At 52.5% G+C, this 18,612-nt stretch overlaps 1 protein-coding gene across 1 annotated transcript in view; it reads right to left on the reverse strand.

The window, feature by feature from the left end:
- The window catches only part of COL4A1 (collagen type IV alpha 1 chain), a 109,503-nt gene that overhangs the window by 11,958 nt on the left and 78,933 nt on the right, over window positions 1-18,612 (reverse strand). The window contains exons 24-43 of the mRNA XM_084759271.1: window positions 18,313-18,383; window positions 14,124-14,315; window positions 13,447-13,615; window positions 10,930-11,022; window positions 10,742-10,846; window positions 9,969-10,066; window positions 9,065-9,215; window positions 8,793-8,906; window positions 8,019-8,186; window positions 7,793-7,882; window positions 6,838-6,990; window positions 6,582-6,680; window positions 6,395-6,484; window positions 5,609-5,748; window positions 5,088-5,214; window positions 4,913-4,993; window positions 4,348-4,446; window positions 2,339-2,389; window positions 1,240-1,425; window positions 402-535 (exon numbers count right to left, since the gene is read on the reverse strand). Of these exons, the coding sequence (XP_084615397.1) occupies window positions 402-535; window positions 1,240-1,425; window positions 2,339-2,389; window positions 4,348-4,446; window positions 4,913-4,993; window positions 5,088-5,214; window positions 5,609-5,748; window positions 6,395-6,484; window positions 6,582-6,680; window positions 6,838-6,990; window positions 7,793-7,882; window positions 8,019-8,186; window positions 8,793-8,906; window positions 9,065-9,215; window positions 9,969-10,066; window positions 10,742-10,846; window positions 10,930-11,022; window positions 13,447-13,615; window positions 14,124-14,315; window positions 18,313-18,383 (2,411 nt within the window). The remainder of the gene's footprint in view (window positions 1-401; window positions 536-1,239; window positions 1,426-2,338; window positions 2,390-4,347; window positions 4,447-4,912; window positions 4,994-5,087; window positions 5,215-5,608; window positions 5,749-6,394; window positions 6,485-6,581; window positions 6,681-6,837; window positions 6,991-7,792; window positions 7,883-8,018; window positions 8,187-8,792; window positions 8,907-9,064; window positions 9,216-9,968; window positions 10,067-10,741; window positions 10,847-10,929; window positions 11,023-13,446; window positions 13,616-14,123; window positions 14,316-18,312; window positions 18,384-18,612) is intronic.

Below are 18,612 nucleotides of genomic sequence, written 5' to 3' on the forward strand. Positions count from 1 at the left end.
ACATACACACACACACACACACACACACACACACACACACACACACACACTGTTGGTGGTTCATGAGCTACAAGTCCCGCAGACTAGCCCAGGGCATCCTCTGCACTACACCTGTCCCTCTGTCAACCCTAGAAGCTGGCTGACAGAATTGTACTTTACCAAACCACTGAACATATGCACTGAATTTGTAAATACGTTATAAAGTTGGGCACTGAACTATAATTTGCAGCAGTATAGCACGATTCCTATAAAATTGATTGTAAAAAAAAATGCTGTAATAGTTTCTTGCACTGGTGCCAAATAAAGGAACTGCGTTAAGGGGCTGGGGAGTGTCACACGCGTGTATACGTGCATACGCACATATGGTACTCTTGAAAATGTTTCTATACGCAAGCACTCACCGGCATGCCTTGGAATCCTGGGTCTCCTTTAGGGCCTGGAAGCCCTGGAGTTCCTGGCCAACCTGGATTTCCCTTCTCACCTTTTGGCCCATTGGCTCCTGGGAACCCTGGAGGCCCCACAGGTCCCGGATGCCCTAATGTAAACAACAAAAGACACAGAGGTAAGACGGGCGGGTACTACAGTGGACTCTGTCCCTGGGCTATGGGGCAGCGGCCTTGTAGAGCAACAGGCCTCTAAGAAATGGCAAATGCTCACGTAAACACCAGACCCAGCACCCAAACGGCCCTGTCTGCTGTTGGCCCAGGTCTATCATCCCAGCTATACCAGAGGCTGAAGCATCAGGAAACCAAGTTCACTTGTATTGGGCTAGAGTGAGTGAGTTCGAGGCCAGCGCGGACAACTTAGTGAGAGCCCGCCTCAAAATAATGATGGTAATAAGATGATAATAATATGAAACACAATAGTAAAGTGAAGCCTAGCACACACAAAGCCTGTGGTCCAACCCCAGTACCACTAAAGTAATAAATAATAAAGTCCCATGGTTAAAAGCTTGAGATATACATCTTCATTGCAGTGTTTATGTAAATGACACTTCGAAGGCTTCCAAAACGCCCCAATAACACCACCACAGCGGGCAGGCTCAGGGGAGCATGAGAGCTCTGCGTAGATTAAAGCAAGAACCCAAATGGCACCTGTGTGGCATCTCTCTCAGTCATTTTCTTTCCAGAAGCTCTCTACCTAAATGCCTCAACAGGAAGGAAGCCACAAAGACCAGTAGAGGGGCAAAGTGCAGTTCTGAGCTGACAGCTTGAGCTTTGTCTGGGGGAAAGCCCTTACCTGGCAGGCCAGGTTGACCCTGAGGTCCTCGGTCTCCTTTGGGCCCCTCTACAGGGTGACCAGGGGTGCCAGGTATGCCCGGTTGTCCTTGAGGGCCCGGAGGACCCATGAATCCTTGCTCGCCTTTGGCTCCAGGAATTCCTGGACTTCCAGCTGATCCGGGGAAACCCACTTCCCCCTTGGAACCTGCACAAGAGATAGGGAGACGATGGTGACCAGAGGAGCACAGACCACAGAGAGGCCACACCACACTGACAGCCGGGGATCTTACATGCGAATCTGATGTGTGCTCTCAAGTGTGTAAGCAACTGTATTACTAAACCCAAGGGCCCGCTCATCCCAAGACTCGGACAGAGCGAGCTGTTACCAGGATGCAATGGGACACCCTGCCAAACACGTGAACTGCTAATACAAATAACAGGAAGACTGCAAACCAGATACACTGGGAAGAAGCCAGGCTATAAAAAGTGCAAGCTATCCAAGTGTGCTTGCATGAACTTGTGGGAGACACAAGGTCATTCATGGCTCCTAAATTGAGATGGGTGCTTGCTTAGGAGAGGGTCTCAGAGGATCATGGTACAGGATAAAGGGTCAGGAGCAGTGGAGCAGTGATGGGGTAAAAGGAATGACACTACCCAGAATGCAATGGTTCCATGGGTACATACATGAGTAAAAACTTAAAGAATGGAAGATTAAATATGTGCTGTCTATTATGTGGTAATGCTACCCCCAATAAAGCTATTTTTTTTTAAATAAGAAAGTAAGGGCTGAATAGATGGCTCAGTGGTTGAGAATACTTATTGCTCTCGCAGAGGACCCAGGTTCAATTCCCAGTACCCCTATGGCAGCTTACAAGAAACTTAGATATCACAAGGGATGGGAACCTATGTTTACATGTTACTCAAAACTTAAGCAATAATAATATCATATGGTATTTGGCATGTACCATGTGAATGCCAACGGTGAATTAGATGGTGTAATCGGAGGACATTTATCAGTCACCGCCTTGCTAAGGGGGACATGTGGAGTGGACAGTAGTTCCTGCCCTCCTAGTAAAGCAACGGCAACAGACACAAAGGTGTGAAGCTAAGAGCGTTACCTTTGTCTCCTTTGTTCCCTGGGTATCCCGGTAAGCCTCTTCCTGGTAGACCTACAGGATGAAGACGGAAAACAACATGGCTCTCACTCAGCTGCAGAGACAGCGGGAGGCAAGGTCCCGTTTTTCTCTGACATCACATGTCACTTTGAGGGTACGAGGAACACAGGAGGGAGGGTATGTCCCTGTCCTGTGCAGCCTCCCTAAGGACCTTTCTGCCCAGATCACTGAGGTGCTGGACAGGAATGACCTGCACTAACAGGTTCACCTCCCCTGGGCACTAGGGCAGAAGGGTAAACACAGCGAGGCCCTGGCAGACGCTACCACATCCTGTTCGCTGCTGCCAGAATTGAGAGTTCTCTGTCTAGCTTTTAAGACTTTACCATGCTATCTCTATGGACACAGGCAGCCATAAAGCCTCGAACAGGGAGTCCATCAGCCAAGCTGACCCATTTCTGAGACCCAGTGGAGCCCTGAGTGCCGCCTGGCTGTCTGGATCCCTTACAGTCTGAGGATGCTCCAGTGGCTCCAGATGGCCTGACCAAGTCTCAGAACATAGCAAGTCAAGACCCAGGAAATTCTAAAGGACCCTGAAGCCATCTTCACCCAGGCCACAGAAGAAGCCCCTGCCACTGGCGGCCCAGCAGAAAGGAAGGCCTGTGATTGGTGCAAATAACCTTGACACACCTCCTGGCCCCACCCCACCCCCAGCTGCCTAAGCTGAAGCTTGGCCCCTTACTCTAGTCTGCTGCCCCCTGGTGTTCATCAAGAGGATTCCTCTGAGTGGCCTTTTCTTGCCTACTCTTATTTATTATTTGTGGCAGGTCTCACTTTGTCAGGCCAGGCTTCTTGCACAGGTTTGACGTTTATCACTAATAGAACGGACTGAGCTGAGAACACAAGAGGAGACCGCGGCAGCAGAGACCAGAGAGTGGCTGGAGAGCTTCAGAGGGCAAGAAAGACAGAGAGCAGAAGCAGCAGAGAAAAATAACAGTTGGAAACAGTAGACCCTTGTTGCCAGAATTCCAGGAGCCTGCAATGCTTTAAGAGCCAAGGGTCACAGACACTCTGGGCCTGACAGCTGTGGCACTAGCTACTGAGGGGCTGAGGGTCTCCACACCTTCAGGAGCTGATATCAGCCGATGCTGCCGCCGGCTGCTGCCAACCACAGCCACATAAAGCCAAGGACTGTGAGGGACAGCAATAGGGGGAGACTCCTACTCTCAGGGTCTATGTGGGCCAGAACACCGCCCCCCATAAATCATGGGTAGCAACAATTGCTGTGGGGATACACAGACTGGCTTTCCTCAGATGACCATTCAACTCCGCATCCCTCTCAAAGGAGGCGAGAGAAGGACAGAGGGTCGGGCAGCGGGGAAGAGAGCTGGCTGCGCACAGCAGTGGGTAGAGAAGGAATTCAGATGGAGGAGAAGGCAGAATGGTTTCCTGTAGATTATCTTTGTAGAGGATGAGAAAGGGAACGGAAGACCAGCCAGCAGTAACAGCGAGGAGCCCCCGCTGCTCCAGTCCTGCCCAGCTCCACTCAAGGTCACCTGTCTCAAACTGCCACTGTTACAGCTGAAAACCAGCAGTCGCGCCAAGGTACAGCTCTTCCCATCAGCAACAGGAGCAGATGCACGAAGCAGCAGTAACCCCCAAGCCCCAGACCCTCAGAGGCCAGGATCCCTTCCCCAACTGGGGGACATGCCAGGCAGAGGAATTTTCTTTTCCTCTTGTTTTGTCATAGAGAACACAGGGGAAACAGCAACGGAGGTGTCTTTCCCACAAAGTGCTGTGCCTGTGTCTCCTGGACCCACTCGCAAGAGAAGAGCAGCTCTCTCGGAAGAAACTGGGCATCCCTGCCACACCCAGTCCCGTCCCTCGTGTCCACGTCTATGCATTTGGAACTTCGGGGAACACAGCTCCGGCGCTTCTGAACTTGTTCAGCATGGCGTACAGTCTGTCTGGAGCAGACGGCATGACGTCTGCTGGGAAGTAGGAAAAGGACTCACCCGTTTCTCCCTTCTCTCCTGCCGACCCGGGGATCCCATCACTGCCTGGCTCTCCCTTCTGGCCAGCCGGGCCTGTGGGGCCAGGAGTCCCAGGGAGACCTTGGGGAGAAACAACGTAGTCACTCATGGGGACCCTCTTAGTGCTCTGGCTTCTGCGAAATGACCCCTTTCAGACACTGTACAGAGCTGTTCCCTGCATGAGCCTGACATCCCTGAAGCCAGTTCTGACACCCCTCCAGCAGGATCCTCTCTGCTGCGTGGAACAGCATAAGGCCCAGCCAGGGCTCCCACAGGGAAAGGAGGAAAGTGGCCATCTCATTTCAAAAGCAGCTTGGAGATGCTGGCTTCACCGTCCCCACCGCCCCCCAACACCCCCCCCATGAACACCCTACAAACTGTGGATTTGAAAGTGGAGGGATAGAACCAGGTAATGCCAGACCCCGAACAGCATACTAGGGACGCTTCACAGTGAAGGAGTCTCCTGAGAGGCCAAGACACCCCCCCACCTCCATGAAGCCTGGGTGTTCCTCATCCGCCTGCCCAAGTGCCAGTAAATGGTGCCTACCTGCCTCTCCTTTGATGCCGGGAATGCCATCCAGGCCTGGGAGACCTTTGTCTCCCTTCTCTCCAGGCAGGCCTGGGCTTCCTAAAGAGAAAACGGAAGTTCAGAAGTTGTGTGCACGTGAGCTTTCCCCATCTGTAACTCACAACACAGAGGTAGCCCAGCACTGCCCCCCTACCTGGATGGCCGATGCTCCCTGGAGAACCTCTTGGGCCTGGGGACCCCGGCATCCCTGGGGTCCCAACACTGCCTTTCTGTCCCTTCTCTCCAGGGCTGCCTGGGAAACCTGTAAGCCCCTGGTCTCCCTGTGAGGAGGAAGCAAGCGTATTAGCTCCAGGTCTGGAAGCACCATCCAGGTAACAAATTCTGATGCTGTGAGCATCATGTGGCAGAACTGCATCTGCTAGGCTTCCCAGAAAAGAAATGAAGTCCGCGTCTGAGAGACAGAGCTGACACGTCTCCTTTCCGTCCGCCAAGTCCCTCAGCCAACCCCACTTCTTGCCCCCTGGGATATACAGCCACTGTCACCTCTCACAGATAGAGTCCCCCCCCCCCCCCCCCCGGGGAGAAAAGGCAGTGCGTAGAAGCAGGAGAATATGACTGAGTTAGTTGCAAGGGGCGTCGTGTCACAGTTCGTGAATGTGCTGGGAGAAGGGCGTGTCCAGAGACAGAGGAGTTTGCATGAGCAAAGGCGCTCACCTTGTCACCAGGCCGCCCAGGAATCCCAATGCCGGGCAGACCAGACTGCCCTTTCTCTCCTTTAGCCCCTTTCTCTCCAGGTGAGCCAGGGATGCCCTGTGAGCCAGGGATGCCCGGCACTCCTTTTTGTCCAGGCATACCTGGTGACACAGACAATAGAACTTGAACTTCATGCCACTAACACTGAACACAAACCACCCTGTCTAGCAGTCAGCCAACAAAACAGCTGGGGGTCCTCAGGCAAGCGGCCTCAGAGCCACCCTGGGAAATGTTCCTTCTCTGCCTTTTAGACATTATCATTGTATAAAGAGAGAGAGAATTCTACCAATGAAGAACCTTTATGACGCCATCAGCTCAGAGGAGTGCCTGACAGTCTGAGGGGTCTCACACGCATATGTGGGTTTACCGCATACAGACCCAGGTATACAGCCAGCAGCCTACCATGTTACACCAAGTAATTGGAGCACCTCACAAAGACTAGAGAGGGGACGGGAAGGCAGGCTTCCAGTTTGGGCTGTCACTCCCCAGCCTGCACCGGGGACCACCTCCCTGACGAAGCCACTTGTCCATAGGAAGCTCCGACTCCCAGTGTGTATGACTTATTCATTTTTTGCAGGGATCACAGCATCATCCAAAAGCCATCCACCCAAGACAGGAGACTGTACACTGGAGACACGGCTGCCAGGCCCTCCACCCTCCTAGGGAACAATACCATGCCACAGACGCCCTACCATGCCCACGAGCACAGTGTGTGTTACAAAGACGTTGACTCCACATCCAAGTTACCTGGCAAGCCCATTCCTCCAACTGATCCTTTGGGTCCAGGAAGTCCTGGGGATCCTGGTGTTCCGCTAAGACCTGGGTCACCTTTAGGCCCTACACAGACAGAGGAATTCCCACAGGTCAACATCAATGGAAAGCACAGGGAAGCTGGTTCCTTGACACGGACTCTGGCCATGCTGTCCACACCTACCTGGCTGTCCAGGGTGCCCTGCCTGCCCATCCTTCCCAGGCACGCCTGGCGTTCCAGGGTCTCCTCGGGAACCTTTATCGCCAGTGGGTCCAATTTGTCCTGTATGCCACAGACAAACATAAGTGAGCTCCCCACATCTGCTTAGGAAGCAGCTGTTGCAGAAGAACAGGGGCATGCAGTGTTCATAGAGAAACAGGCTCCGCAGCGAGGCCTGCCTGTCACCTCTGTCCCTGAGGACTCTCCTCCTCCCCCTCACCTTTCTCTCCTTGGTCTCCTTTCTGTCCCTTCATGCTGCCCATGTCCACGTGGTCCATCGATCCTGGCATGCCCGGAAGCCCAACGTCCCCTTTATCGCCTTTGAAGCCGGGGTCGCCCCTGGGGCCTGAGGAGCCTGGAAGGCCGTGGTCCCCTGTAGAGGAAAGAGCAGCAAGTACCCGGTGAGATCCAGAGCCGGCCTAGTCCGAGGAGGCACTCTTCCCAGCCGGAACCTGCAAAGTTGGGAAGAAACTAGAACGTGCCAGAAGCTGACACTGGTGGGCGAGAGTTTGGGTCACGTGGAGAACATAACTGCAGGGCACACGGCAAAGCTGTCTTCTAAACTTCATTACCTGCTGATAATTCCAGAAGATGCCACTTACGTGAACCCCGTTTCCCTCCTTTCTAAACGCCTTTCTCAATCCTCTCTATCCTCTGTCGCTCCTGGGTGCCCCTCAATTGTAAACAGTTATATAATGGAGAACTTCTGCGCCCTGACACCATTATGCCTTATGTTTACAGTCAGCTCCTTTTTAAAAAAGAAGAGGATTTTGGATGTATTTCAGGGAATAAGAAATACAAGCCGGGCTTGCCTGTGACGAGGGCTCTAGCAATATGGCTCCGAGGACTCAGGACTTGCCTCCCAGTGTTACTGGAGAGTCCACAGTTCCTTGCAGAGAGGAACTCAGCCGTTCCTGTCTCCTGCACACCAGCTCAGCCGCCACAGCACTGCGCACCCACACTCCATGCTGCACGGGGGTGAGTGCATAGATGCCATCCCTCTGAGAGAGGGGTGTCTCCCAGCCCCTTGGGCCACCTTCTGCGTTTCTTCCATCCACTTCTTAAAGCTAAAAGTGACGGCTGACAGCGGAAGAACTCCCCAGCGCTCTCAGGGAATAAAGGTACAAGGCGGTATGACACACCACGGCTGGCACGCCGTTTACCCTCCTACCTACCTTTTTCTCCAGGTAACCCTGGGGTGCCTGCTGGTCCTGGTGAGCCTGGTTGTCCCGGGGTTCCCATGACGCCCATTTCACCTTTAGAACCTGTAGTCAAAAGGAATGCTCAGAGCACGTCCCTCCGCGGACCTCAAACAGCAAACATCCAGGAGTCGGGAGAGCAGGGAGGAAGGAAGCTATATTTCTTCTCCAACGGTCCAGGACACACCCAGGCGTCACCTACCTGGGTACCCTGGGACTCCGGGAGTCCCCTGCTGTCCAGGGAGACCAGGGAGCCCTGACTGTCCTGTAAGGCCAGGGAGCCCTTGAGAGCCTTTGTCTCCTTTGGGGCCAGGCATGTCCAGTCCTGGAAAGCCAGGGAAGCCTTTTTCTCCTTTGACTCCAGGTGGACCTAAGGTTGGACAAGGGGAGTAAGTTATGGAATGTTCTGGAATGGACTTTATCCTGGGGCTTGCTTTCTGAGGACAGTGTGTGAATGTGCCAGCATTGGGGTCCTGAATGATGCCCAGTGCTCAGGGTAAGCCATCTCGAAAGAGAGAACCCTTCTCTCGCAGCCATTGTAATCATCATTAACCCGTGTAAAACCCACTCGCCCCCGCCAGTGCAGGCTGGTTTTCGCTAGATACTCTGCCCTTTCACCCTGGCACTAACATAGTCCTAGGATTATTGGTACAAGGACAGAGACAACTAGACAAAGAATCAATTAGTTTAAATTACCAACAACTTAGTAAGGCCACTAACGAAGATAACAGGTAGAGGAAGACACTATGTTAAATAAAATCTTAGGTGCTACCCAGCCCGTAACAGATTTCCTTGACACATTAACCAGACTCAGTGGGAGGATATAACGGGGATCTGTCAGGTTTAGATTAAGCCAACAACCAGACCATAACTATATATAAACTATAACTTACCCCTCCCCTTATTTTGGCAACTGTGCTAACCACCCCTTTCACCCCACACCTCACAGGCTCTGAAGAAGGGATAATGACATCACCTGATGATCCTGGTGGTCCTTGCCCTCCAGGAGGGCCCATGGCACCTGGTGGTCCTATCCCTGGAACCCCTGGTGGACCTGCAGGGCCTTGAACTCCGGCAGGTCCCGGGTCACCTGCCAGGAAGGACAGGAATACATTGGAGTCTAGAGTGCATTTCATCCCGTACACCATCCAGACACTGGCATAAAACCCTCACAGAGTCTCACCACCCACCCCATCAATGTGGCCTGCGCGCACGACACATAAAGCCAACAGACACCTGACACATTACCTCTGATCCCCTGGAGTCCAGGGGGGCCGATCAGCCCTTGTTCTCCAGGAAAGCCCGGTCCCCCGACGCTGCCCTTCTCTCCAGGTGTCCCAGGAATACCTGGAAGGCCTGGCTGCCCTTTGAGTCCTGGGAGCCCGATGCCAGGTTCTCCCTGGAAATCCCCAAGACACCAGAAGCAAATGAATCATCACTGTTGGCTCAGCACTGTCACCTGTCACACTTGCTTGCTCTCAGGAGAATGAAGACAAGCCCAGACTGGTCCCATCATGGGCAATGGTCCAGAGCCCCCAGCCCTTCCCCCACTTCACATTTATGCCTTCCAGAAATTTCCTCTAAGCAGTACAGGTAAGCATGACCACCAGTCACCCCCCAAAACATCCATCCAACCTAAGGAGATGCAGAAGGTGGACACTGAGGGGGCGAGGAAACTGCTAAATCACACAGCACAAGGTTGGGCCAGCATCATGTCTACCCAGGGCATGCTGGGCAAAGGGGCGGGGCGGGCTGTGTTTCTAGTTGTCACAGTCGGAAGGAGCTCTGTGGATGCCAAGAGTAGAAGCCGGAGACACCATTGCTAAAGGCCCACCAGGGTGGCCCTCACAGCCACAGCAGCCCTGACTGGGATGTCCTATGTGCCGCCCTCCCAGTTGACGTATTAGTTGATGTATTTCTTTTCTGACAGTGGCTCTCAACCGTCACTCACGGTTAGAAACACAGTTCACACTGGGACACAGCAAAGAGGCAAGAAGTGTTCACAGAGCTGAGACAATTGCTTTCCCTTCTGCCTCTGTACACTATGTCATTAAAAAAATAAATAAACCACCCTACAAAATTAATAATCCATATATCATATGCCCAGTTAACAAGGGTGAGGACCAGGCAGCCTGGGCAGGTCAGTACCCACCTTCTGGCCTTGTGGCCCTGGGTTTCCAGGTAAGCCGTTAAACCCAGGGCGACCTGGACTCCCGGGAAGGCCGGTGTCTCCAGGCAAGCCATCAACACCTGTTGCGAAAAGTGGAGAAAACCATTACCGATGCAAGGGTCCTCCCCGCACTCCTAACTTGTGTCAGTGACTGTCAAACTGGGAGACAAAACCTCTCGGCATGTCTGTAAGGGGCTTCTGAGCTGCTGAGGTGAGGCGAGGAGACCCGTGGTGGACGTGGGACCATCGCATGGGCTGTGTCACTGACAATGAAAGGGAGACAGTGAGCTGGGCCCCAGCACCCATCTCGCTCTGTTCCCTGACAGTGTGAGCAGCCAGGCCTTCCTCACCCTGAGGTACCCTCAAGTGTATGTCAGGACAAGCCCTTTCTTCCTTCCATAACTTGCTTTTGTCAGTGATTTTTGTCAGAGCACTGAGTGATGTAACTTAATATATAATGTAGAGGCAGTGTGTGGCAGTGTATGCATTCCTCGACTCCACCTGTGTCTGGAGCAGCCCCCCCCCCCCATGCAAGACGATGCCATGCCCGTTAGCCAATTGCCTGAGGTGGTGGGTTCACTGCCAGGTGAGTGGCCTGAACACATGGAGGGACTGAGGGTGTCAGAGCCTTCTCCTTCTCACAGGTTCCCATGAGGCAGATACCAAGACTCTCACCACAGGCCAGTCATTAAATGACAGGACGCCCTTCCCAATTTGGTCTCCTGGCCAGGGTCACAGCTTCACACTAGGCTCACCTTTGGGCCCGGGAAGCCCAGGAAATCCAATCCCTGGCTGGCCCACAGCACCCTTCTCTCCTGGGATGCCTGGCCGTCCTGGGGTTCCTGGGAGGCCTCGGTCACCTGTGGTTAGAAAGGCAAGTGGTCAGTATGAGACATGCCTAAGGGAGCCCTTGGTAACCAGACAAGCTAAGCTCCAACAGTACCTTGTGGCCCAGGGAACCCAGGGGATCCTGGGAGTCCTGCAGCTCCAGGGGGACCTGGGAGTGGGACAACCTTTCCTGCTTCACCCTTTGGACCTGAGGGAGGAAATCAACAGGATCATATATGGGCATTGTCACATCTCAGCCTTCCTGAAGACAGCATGGGTGATGTCATGCCTCAGCAATCTCTCAGTACAAAGGAGCCACCACTCCCCCAGCTGAGGCCTGCATTCCCTCAGGACACACAGGCTGTGGCCACCACTCCCCAGCTGAGGCCCTGCACCCTCTCAGGACACAGACTGTAGCCACCACTCCCCAGCTGAGGCCCTGCACCCTCTCAGGTGCACAGGCTGTGGCCACTACTCCCCAGCTGAGGCCTGCACCCTCTCAGGTGGACAGGCTGTGGCTACCACTCCCCAGCTGAGGCCTGCACCCTCTCAGGTGCACAGGCTGTGGCCACCACTCCCCAGCTGAGGCCTGCACCCTCTCAGGTGCACAGGCTGTGGCCACCACTCTCCACCCTCTAAGGCACCCTGAACCCCTACACAGAAAAGCCCTTGGGTTTCTCATTTCTTCGTTGCATGTCTAGAATCTCAACCAGAGATACCCACGATGTGTGTCACCAAATAACCAAAATATTTATTTGACTCCGGATTCTATAAGAATTTCACATTCAAGGCCTGGAGAGTTGGAAAACCTCCCATAACAAAAAGTAAGGTGGCCCTGGGTCATTTCTTGATTATCTTATCCAAAAAAATAAAAATAAATAAAAACCAAAAGACAAGAGTAACAAATACACAAACCAACAAGACCCCAAACCACTCTATTTTCATTCCAGCAGACAGAACCTTGCTTTCTACCTAGCTGGGATTTGCACCTGCTCACGAGAGCATGAAGGTAAGTGGGTGACTGTGCACCACCTCATTCCCGCAGTGTCACAGTCCTAGGGCCCCTGGGGGAACACAAGCATCTCCACTTTCAGGCCCAGAGAGTCACTGCTGTTCAGAAAGGATCGAGGCTCCTCTGAGCATGCACAGGGATTCCTCAGGCCAGCACAGGAATTCCAGATCAAGGGACCCTCCAGGAAAGGCTGATCTGCCTCTCACCACAGACTGTGAGAACCAGCTGACCCCGGCACACATCTGCTAGCCACGAACCCCTGGGATCCGGGCTTTTACGGTTTACCACATAAACACAGCTCTGCAGATCAAAGGTCAGCTTTCGGATCCAGAAGCTGACAGGGTCAGGAGGGCAAGGAACTCTCCAGAATGTGGACAGCTGGTCAACAAAACCAGCAGCGCCTCCTTCTAGACCCTTCTTCCCTGTGGTGCCTGGATCCCGAGGATCCACGCTGCTGATTCCTTGCCAATCTGATTAACTCTTTCCTTGGCTTCTGCAAGCTGTTGATTTGAATTCAGAACCAGGAGGAAAAGTAATGGACTTTTCTCTCTCTCTCTCTGGTTCACTGGGGTCTTCCTAAGCTATTCCAGGCTTCCCCTTTTCCAGCGGAGGGGTAAGGGAGATGTTCTGGGTGCACCTTAACAAAGTACAGCTAGCAACAGAGCCGTGCTGACAGTGCTAATGACGACAGTGGCCACATGGCCACCCCTAGACTTTACCCTTGAACATGGCTAAAGAAAACAATGTTTCTAATGAGGACGGGAACGGATGAAGCCTGGGCTACCGCTCCCGGGTAGGGAAGCCATCACCAGAGCTGTGAGGGCAGAGACACCCTGTAACTGTGCCTGCACAATCTTTCCTGAGGATTCTGTTCTTGGTCTCCTTACCGCTGTTTTTGATCACCCTGAATCCTTCATCAACCTTTGTAGCTTTTTAAGTCCTTCCCAATACATATACTTGCTTCCTCCTCTGTGGCAAGCCACTTCTGGCCTCTACCCTCACCGTACAACGTTGTCTCATGCACGATAAGCTTGTTCAGGCCAGCGTGAAGTCACATTTCCAAGCGTCCACTTATGCAAGGCAGAGGGATGCACCTCCCCTGAGTCCAGCCACCCTCAGTCACCCTGGGACCAATGACATCTTTCCTGTAGATTTTCTAACAAATTCTGTTAGAGAGCATGAGAGGGCAGGTGCTGAGGGCTTTTGTTTTCTTTTGTTTTGTTTTGTTTTTCACGATGCTTAGGGTTGGTGCATAAACTACTCAAAAGACAGTCAGCAAGCGACCTAAGCCAACCAGGGACTAGGACTGCAAGTAAGATGCCTGAACATCAATGGAGAGTGAACAGTATACTGCTTGGAAAAGCAGAAGCCAAAAGGAGCAGAAAATGGATTTTAAAATAAAAATAGCCTCGTGTTTCACCCACTCCTACCCGAGAGGCTGACTTGAGCTGGTCCGTGGTCTCTGCACGAGCTGGCACAGGAAGAAATGAAGCACACAACACCGACAGACTTGTCCAGTCACGTCCCTCATGTGGGGACAAGGGAACACTGTGTACCCTGCATCTCTGATGCCAGTGTCTGTGACCTTGAAGTTTCCCCACTCAGGTCCTGAAGTCTCACCTGGAAGGCCTGGGGACCCCGGGTTTCCAGGAAAGCCTGCATGTCCTTTTTCACCAATGGGACCAATGGAGCCGATTCCTGGGGGCCCCGGGGGGCCGATGTCACCACGACTCCCGGGGAAGCCAACACCTCCAGGTGGACCACGTTCTCCTTTCAATCCTACCAAACCCTGAGGAGACAAAATGGCCAGAAAGATTGTCTAGAGATAACGCTGATTTCTATACCTGTTTCTGTGTCATCCTCAGCAAATTAGTGACAAGAGTCTAGCCAGCTGGCACCGTTTACTACATCGCACACCACCAGGTCAACTTGGAGTTAATATGTGACACCACTACTCCTCCCCCTAAGAAGTTGTCACAGCCAGAGTCCAGGATCCTGTTCTTCAAACAATGATGGTGTGCCGTTAGCTTTAGATGTTTCCCCATGCAGGTTATGAGACAGGAAAACTCATCTACTCAGTCCCCAAACATCAAAGAGACTCAGCCATCTGTAACCCGTTATACAAGTCTACACCACTAACCCTGCATGCACTGACGTACGTTGGCTCAGGGGCCATGAGGCAAAGTCTACGCCATCTGAGGCAGGCCCCAGAGCTGCGACTCTGAGCACTCACTTCTCCACTCTTCGCAGATTCCCCATTTGCAAAGCACATGTTCCAAGTCTGGAAATGAACCTACCGGGGAGCCTTTGGGTCCAGGAAGTCCTGGGTGGCCATCTCTTCCAGGAGTTCCTGCTCTTCCTGGCATGCCTGGCTGTCCTGGGAAACCTGGATCTCCTTTGTCACCCTTGAGTCGCATGTCGAAAAATATCTCGCCAGGCTCTCCCTTAGCTCCAGGCTGGCCCATAAGCCCTGGTACACCTTGTGGGCCCTACAAAGGCAAAGCATCCCAGGACACTTAGAAGCTACTGTGGGTTGCATCAGCAGCCGCTCAGTCTTGGGGCTGAGGAGCCACCCTCCTGGGAACCACCACATCTTTAGACGTCATGCAGATGCCAGTCAGCAGGTCCGTGACAAAACCCTCAGCATCGGCAGCTTTCTTAAAGCCCCTTACTTTGTTAGCCATTCGACACGGGACAGAAGGGACAGGGGAGTAGCACTGAACACAGCTTTGAGAAATCCCTCCCTCAACAACTGCCAGGCCTTCTGGAGAACGCCTGCACTGCACATGTGTGGCTTCTAAAGCAGGAGCTCCAGACGCTTGTGTCTGAACGCAGAGGCAGCTGAGATGGCTTGAGAGCCGGGGCTGCCATTGTTCATCCAGTCTGGGGGTGTTCACTGCTGAAGCTGCCCAGGTTTCCTCTCCACATTCACACCCCAAGGTCCGGAAGAGATGAGGGCTTCGAGGCCACCGGCGACTGGGAAAACCCAAGGAAAGGAGCCCAGAGCCAGCTCGTTAATTGGGTTTTTGGGAAGCTATTTGGACTTTCCCAAGACTATGTCAAGAGACACACGAGAATATTTTTAGCTCCTGGAAGTTGAGTCGACAAAGAATGCCCACACCCCGCCCCTTCTCTTCCAACTGCCTTGAGAACAGGGGCGCCCAAAGGAAAGCAACATAAAACAAAACAAAACAAAAAGTTTCTATTGTTGGTCTCTTGGGCATGAGAAAGGCACATCAGGCTCACTGAGGACCTGGAAGAGTCCCAGCTCTTCATAAGTCACTTTAGTTTAATCTCTTCATAAGCTGCATCAAGGGGCCCTGTGGTTGGGCGTGACCTGAAATCACAAAGCATTGTGGGTGCCCACCGTGTATACTTCTCCAAGGAAGAGGCTAGAAGACCACTTCCGGGCAAAATGCATGCAGAAGTCATTTTTTTTTAAATGGTGACCACGGGTCACATAGGAGTGGAAGGACCCTAAGGTAACCATTCCTTCATCACAGATCTGTAAGGAAAACATGGGAGCCTCAGGCAGCAGAGAAGTGAGCCATGGAGCTGAGACTCACCAGCCAGGAAGTATAACAGCTGGACACAAAAGTCAGTGCTCCAGGCTGCACCACCTGCCCACTGTCCCCACACTCCCTAGGCACCGCTGAGGGAGGGTGTTACGTTGTACACCCTCCTGGCCCACACAGGGAGGGGCTCAAAGTCCATCTGGTCTGGGACTAATGCGTAATGGATAGTTAACTTTCCTGTCCTCAGTGCACTCCCAAAAGCCAAAAGTGCACAGGCTGGGAGTCAGCAGGAACTTTGCTCAGCCAGCTGTGCCCTGTGGAGCCATGGGCTCACCCAAGAAGGGAGGGTCTCAGCAGCTCCTCTCTGACCCATGCTATATGCTTTAAATATTTAAACAACTGAAAAAGGCAGTTCTTCAGTCACGCTGGTCACATTTCGAGGGCTCATACATGCCACCACTGGCCACTGGCCACCAAGCTGAATAGTAGTATAGAGTACCTCTACTGTAGCAGAGCCTTCCACTGGACAGTAACCTGTGGGCTGGGCTAGCTAGACTCTGGACATGAGATTGTATACACTAGTCTGAAGAATGGAAAACAATTCTTCCCGCCAGCCACCTGCGGGAAGTGTTGGCAGACGGCTGCAGAAGCTTCAGTGTTTCATCAAATGGTAAGGGTTTCTTTCTTAGCCTGTTCTCTGGAGTTTGTACGCAGATATTGTGCTTATAAGCCCTGGAAGAAACTTGACAGCCATACAAACAAAGCCCTTCCTTGGACACCCACGCCTTTGCTACCATGTTATATGTCTGTCATTCAAGAGACCAGCAGCTTCACTGAGATGATGTGTCCATGGTCCTGTCCCTCCTATATCTGAAAGAGTCTGGAAGAAGACCCAAGGTTTTTCATCCACTTGCTTGATTTCTGGGACAAAGATGCTAAGGATTTAGGAGGAGTATCTTGCTTTCTCTAATTTCTTTTTAAATTTATTTTATGTGTATGGATGCTTTGCCTACACATATGACTATGTACCACATGAGTGCTGGTGCCCATGGAAACCAGAAAAAGGCATTGGCTCTCCTGGAGCTGAAGCTATAGATGGTTGTAGACAGCCACATGGGTGCTGGGAATTGAACTCAGGTCCTCTGGAAGAACAGCTAGTGCCCCGATGATGCTAAAAAAAGTCTCAGCAACCTTGTGGGCACACAATATCCTGATCTGAGATGCTTTTGAAAAGATACTCCATCCAAAGTCTATTTGACCTGTGTCCCCTACAGGACCAATCGCTTCCCTGACCATGTCCCTTACAGGACCAATCACTGCCCTGAAAGCCTGGACCTGCTGCTTTAACTGGGAAGACAAGTCACCTGTGCTATGTTCTTCTGACAACACCCACTTAGGCCCTAGGCCTAGTCAGACACAACACGTTTTGGTGGATGGCTGATTGGTCCCAGTGCCTGTAAGGTCCCACTGCTCATCCCTAAAACCAAACACTTGGCTTTCAAAGGCAAAGGTCACAAAACACGATCTAAACAGAAGGAGAGGCTGCTCGCTGTCACATGGGTTCAGTTCATCCCACATCCCTCTGTTCCACACCTTCCAGCCTCTAGCCGTGAGGACCACATCTGAAGCTGTGATCTACCTTCAAATAAGGGAAATGGTTGCTGTCCCGGGAAGCTGTACACATGTCCCCCCCACCCCTCCCCCTCCTCCAACCCCACCCTTCTCCCCTCCAACCCCCACCCCCGTGCTTGAAAGGCTGTGCTCAACTTGGTCAAGTCAGGCTCCTGAGTAGGAGGGAGCATTTGTGCTGTGGAGGTTTGTTCTCTTCTTTAACCTGATGACTCCCCAGCTGTCCCTTTCCCTCACTTCTTGAATTTTCTGTGATATCTCGGGTCAGGAGCTGAAGGCCTGGCCTAGGTTCTAGCTGGAGCAGAGGCAAGAAGGACGCGCAGGACAGCTGGGCAGATAAAGGAAGAAAGCGATGTGCAGAGGTGGGAAGACCCTTTTCTGCCTCCTTCAAAGTTCTGCTCACTTTGATCCCCACCGCAGGATGCTATTTGAACTTCTCTGCTTAGAGCGATCCTTAACAGTTGTGTCTTCTACCTCAGCCCCGAGGCACCAGCAGCATTCTGCAGCCCGGAGCTGGGATCTGACTTCAAAAGCAGGGAGCCACTGCAGCATTCTGACTGCCTCCCTCCTACTTTGACTCAATTCTGCCCTGGCCTCCTCAGGAGATGCTTCCAGCAACATCCAAAAGCAGTGGAGAATTCTAAAGGGGTTTCATCAGAGAAGGGTAAGGTCAAATATCTAACTTTTGATTTCTAGCAAAGAAGAAAAAAGGGCTAAAAGGAATTAGAGAAACTGGCAATGCTTACAGAGCCTGGGTGAGGGGGAGAGGGAGGGAGGGAGGAAAAGTTTGCAAACAGACCAAGAATGACTTCTCTCAGAACAAAGCCAAGCAGGAGGAACCCTGTGCAACTGAAAGCTTTCATGTTTGTCCCTCTGAGTTTAGGTGGATTCGCCTACAGCCTGGAAAAGCCATCTACAGAATACATGCCGGTTACATGGAATGTCAGCTCCTTCCCTCCCTCCCTCCACAGAAGCTCTTGAGCTGAACTCATCCTTGGCAAGATTTGAGATCACATGGGGATTGCCACAAGCAGTGGTCACAGAGAGAGATGGCCACTGCTGGCACCATGTGGACCTGAGACCCTGTGACCAGGATGCTAAGCAGCCCAATAGAGCCTGAACACTGAAAAGCTAGCAGTGAGGTGAGATGGCTTTAGGAACATGGACTGTGGGTCTAAATCTCCTGTTCTCTGGGTCCTGCATTTGAGCATAAAAAAGGGATGCAGCCACAGCCTGGAGCAGCTCCTGCGACACACTGGAGCAAACCCAATGAGAAGCCATGACTGCAGTTCCTACGGCAATGACCTCAAACGTGAGCATGCTCTGCCAGCGGTGCACTTACCGGCATTCCTTCAAGGCCATCCTTGCCAGGCTCACCTCGGTCACCTTTGGCCCCTGGCTGTCCAGGGAAACCTTAGAAAGAGACAGGCGTACAGCAGCTGTGAGACAACTCTCCAGAACTACTTTGCCCCAAGACTCAAGTGCATCAGAGTCTTTCTGTGAAGTGGACTGTCATTTGAGGACCACCCCGGGCAGTCGGTAAATAAAACGCAAACTCCCAAGATAAGCTCAGAGAGGCAATCATGAGCCTTTGTGTGCAGGCCACTGAGACAGGACGCTGCCCTGTCCCCCAACCGCAACC

The sequence above is a fragment of the Acomys minous genome (genome assembly GCF_964271855.1).
Source record: "Acomys minous genome assembly, chromosome: 15".
In the NCBI taxonomy this organism is placed as follows: Eukaryota; Metazoa; Chordata; class Mammalia; order Rodentia; family Muridae; genus Acomys; species Acomys minous.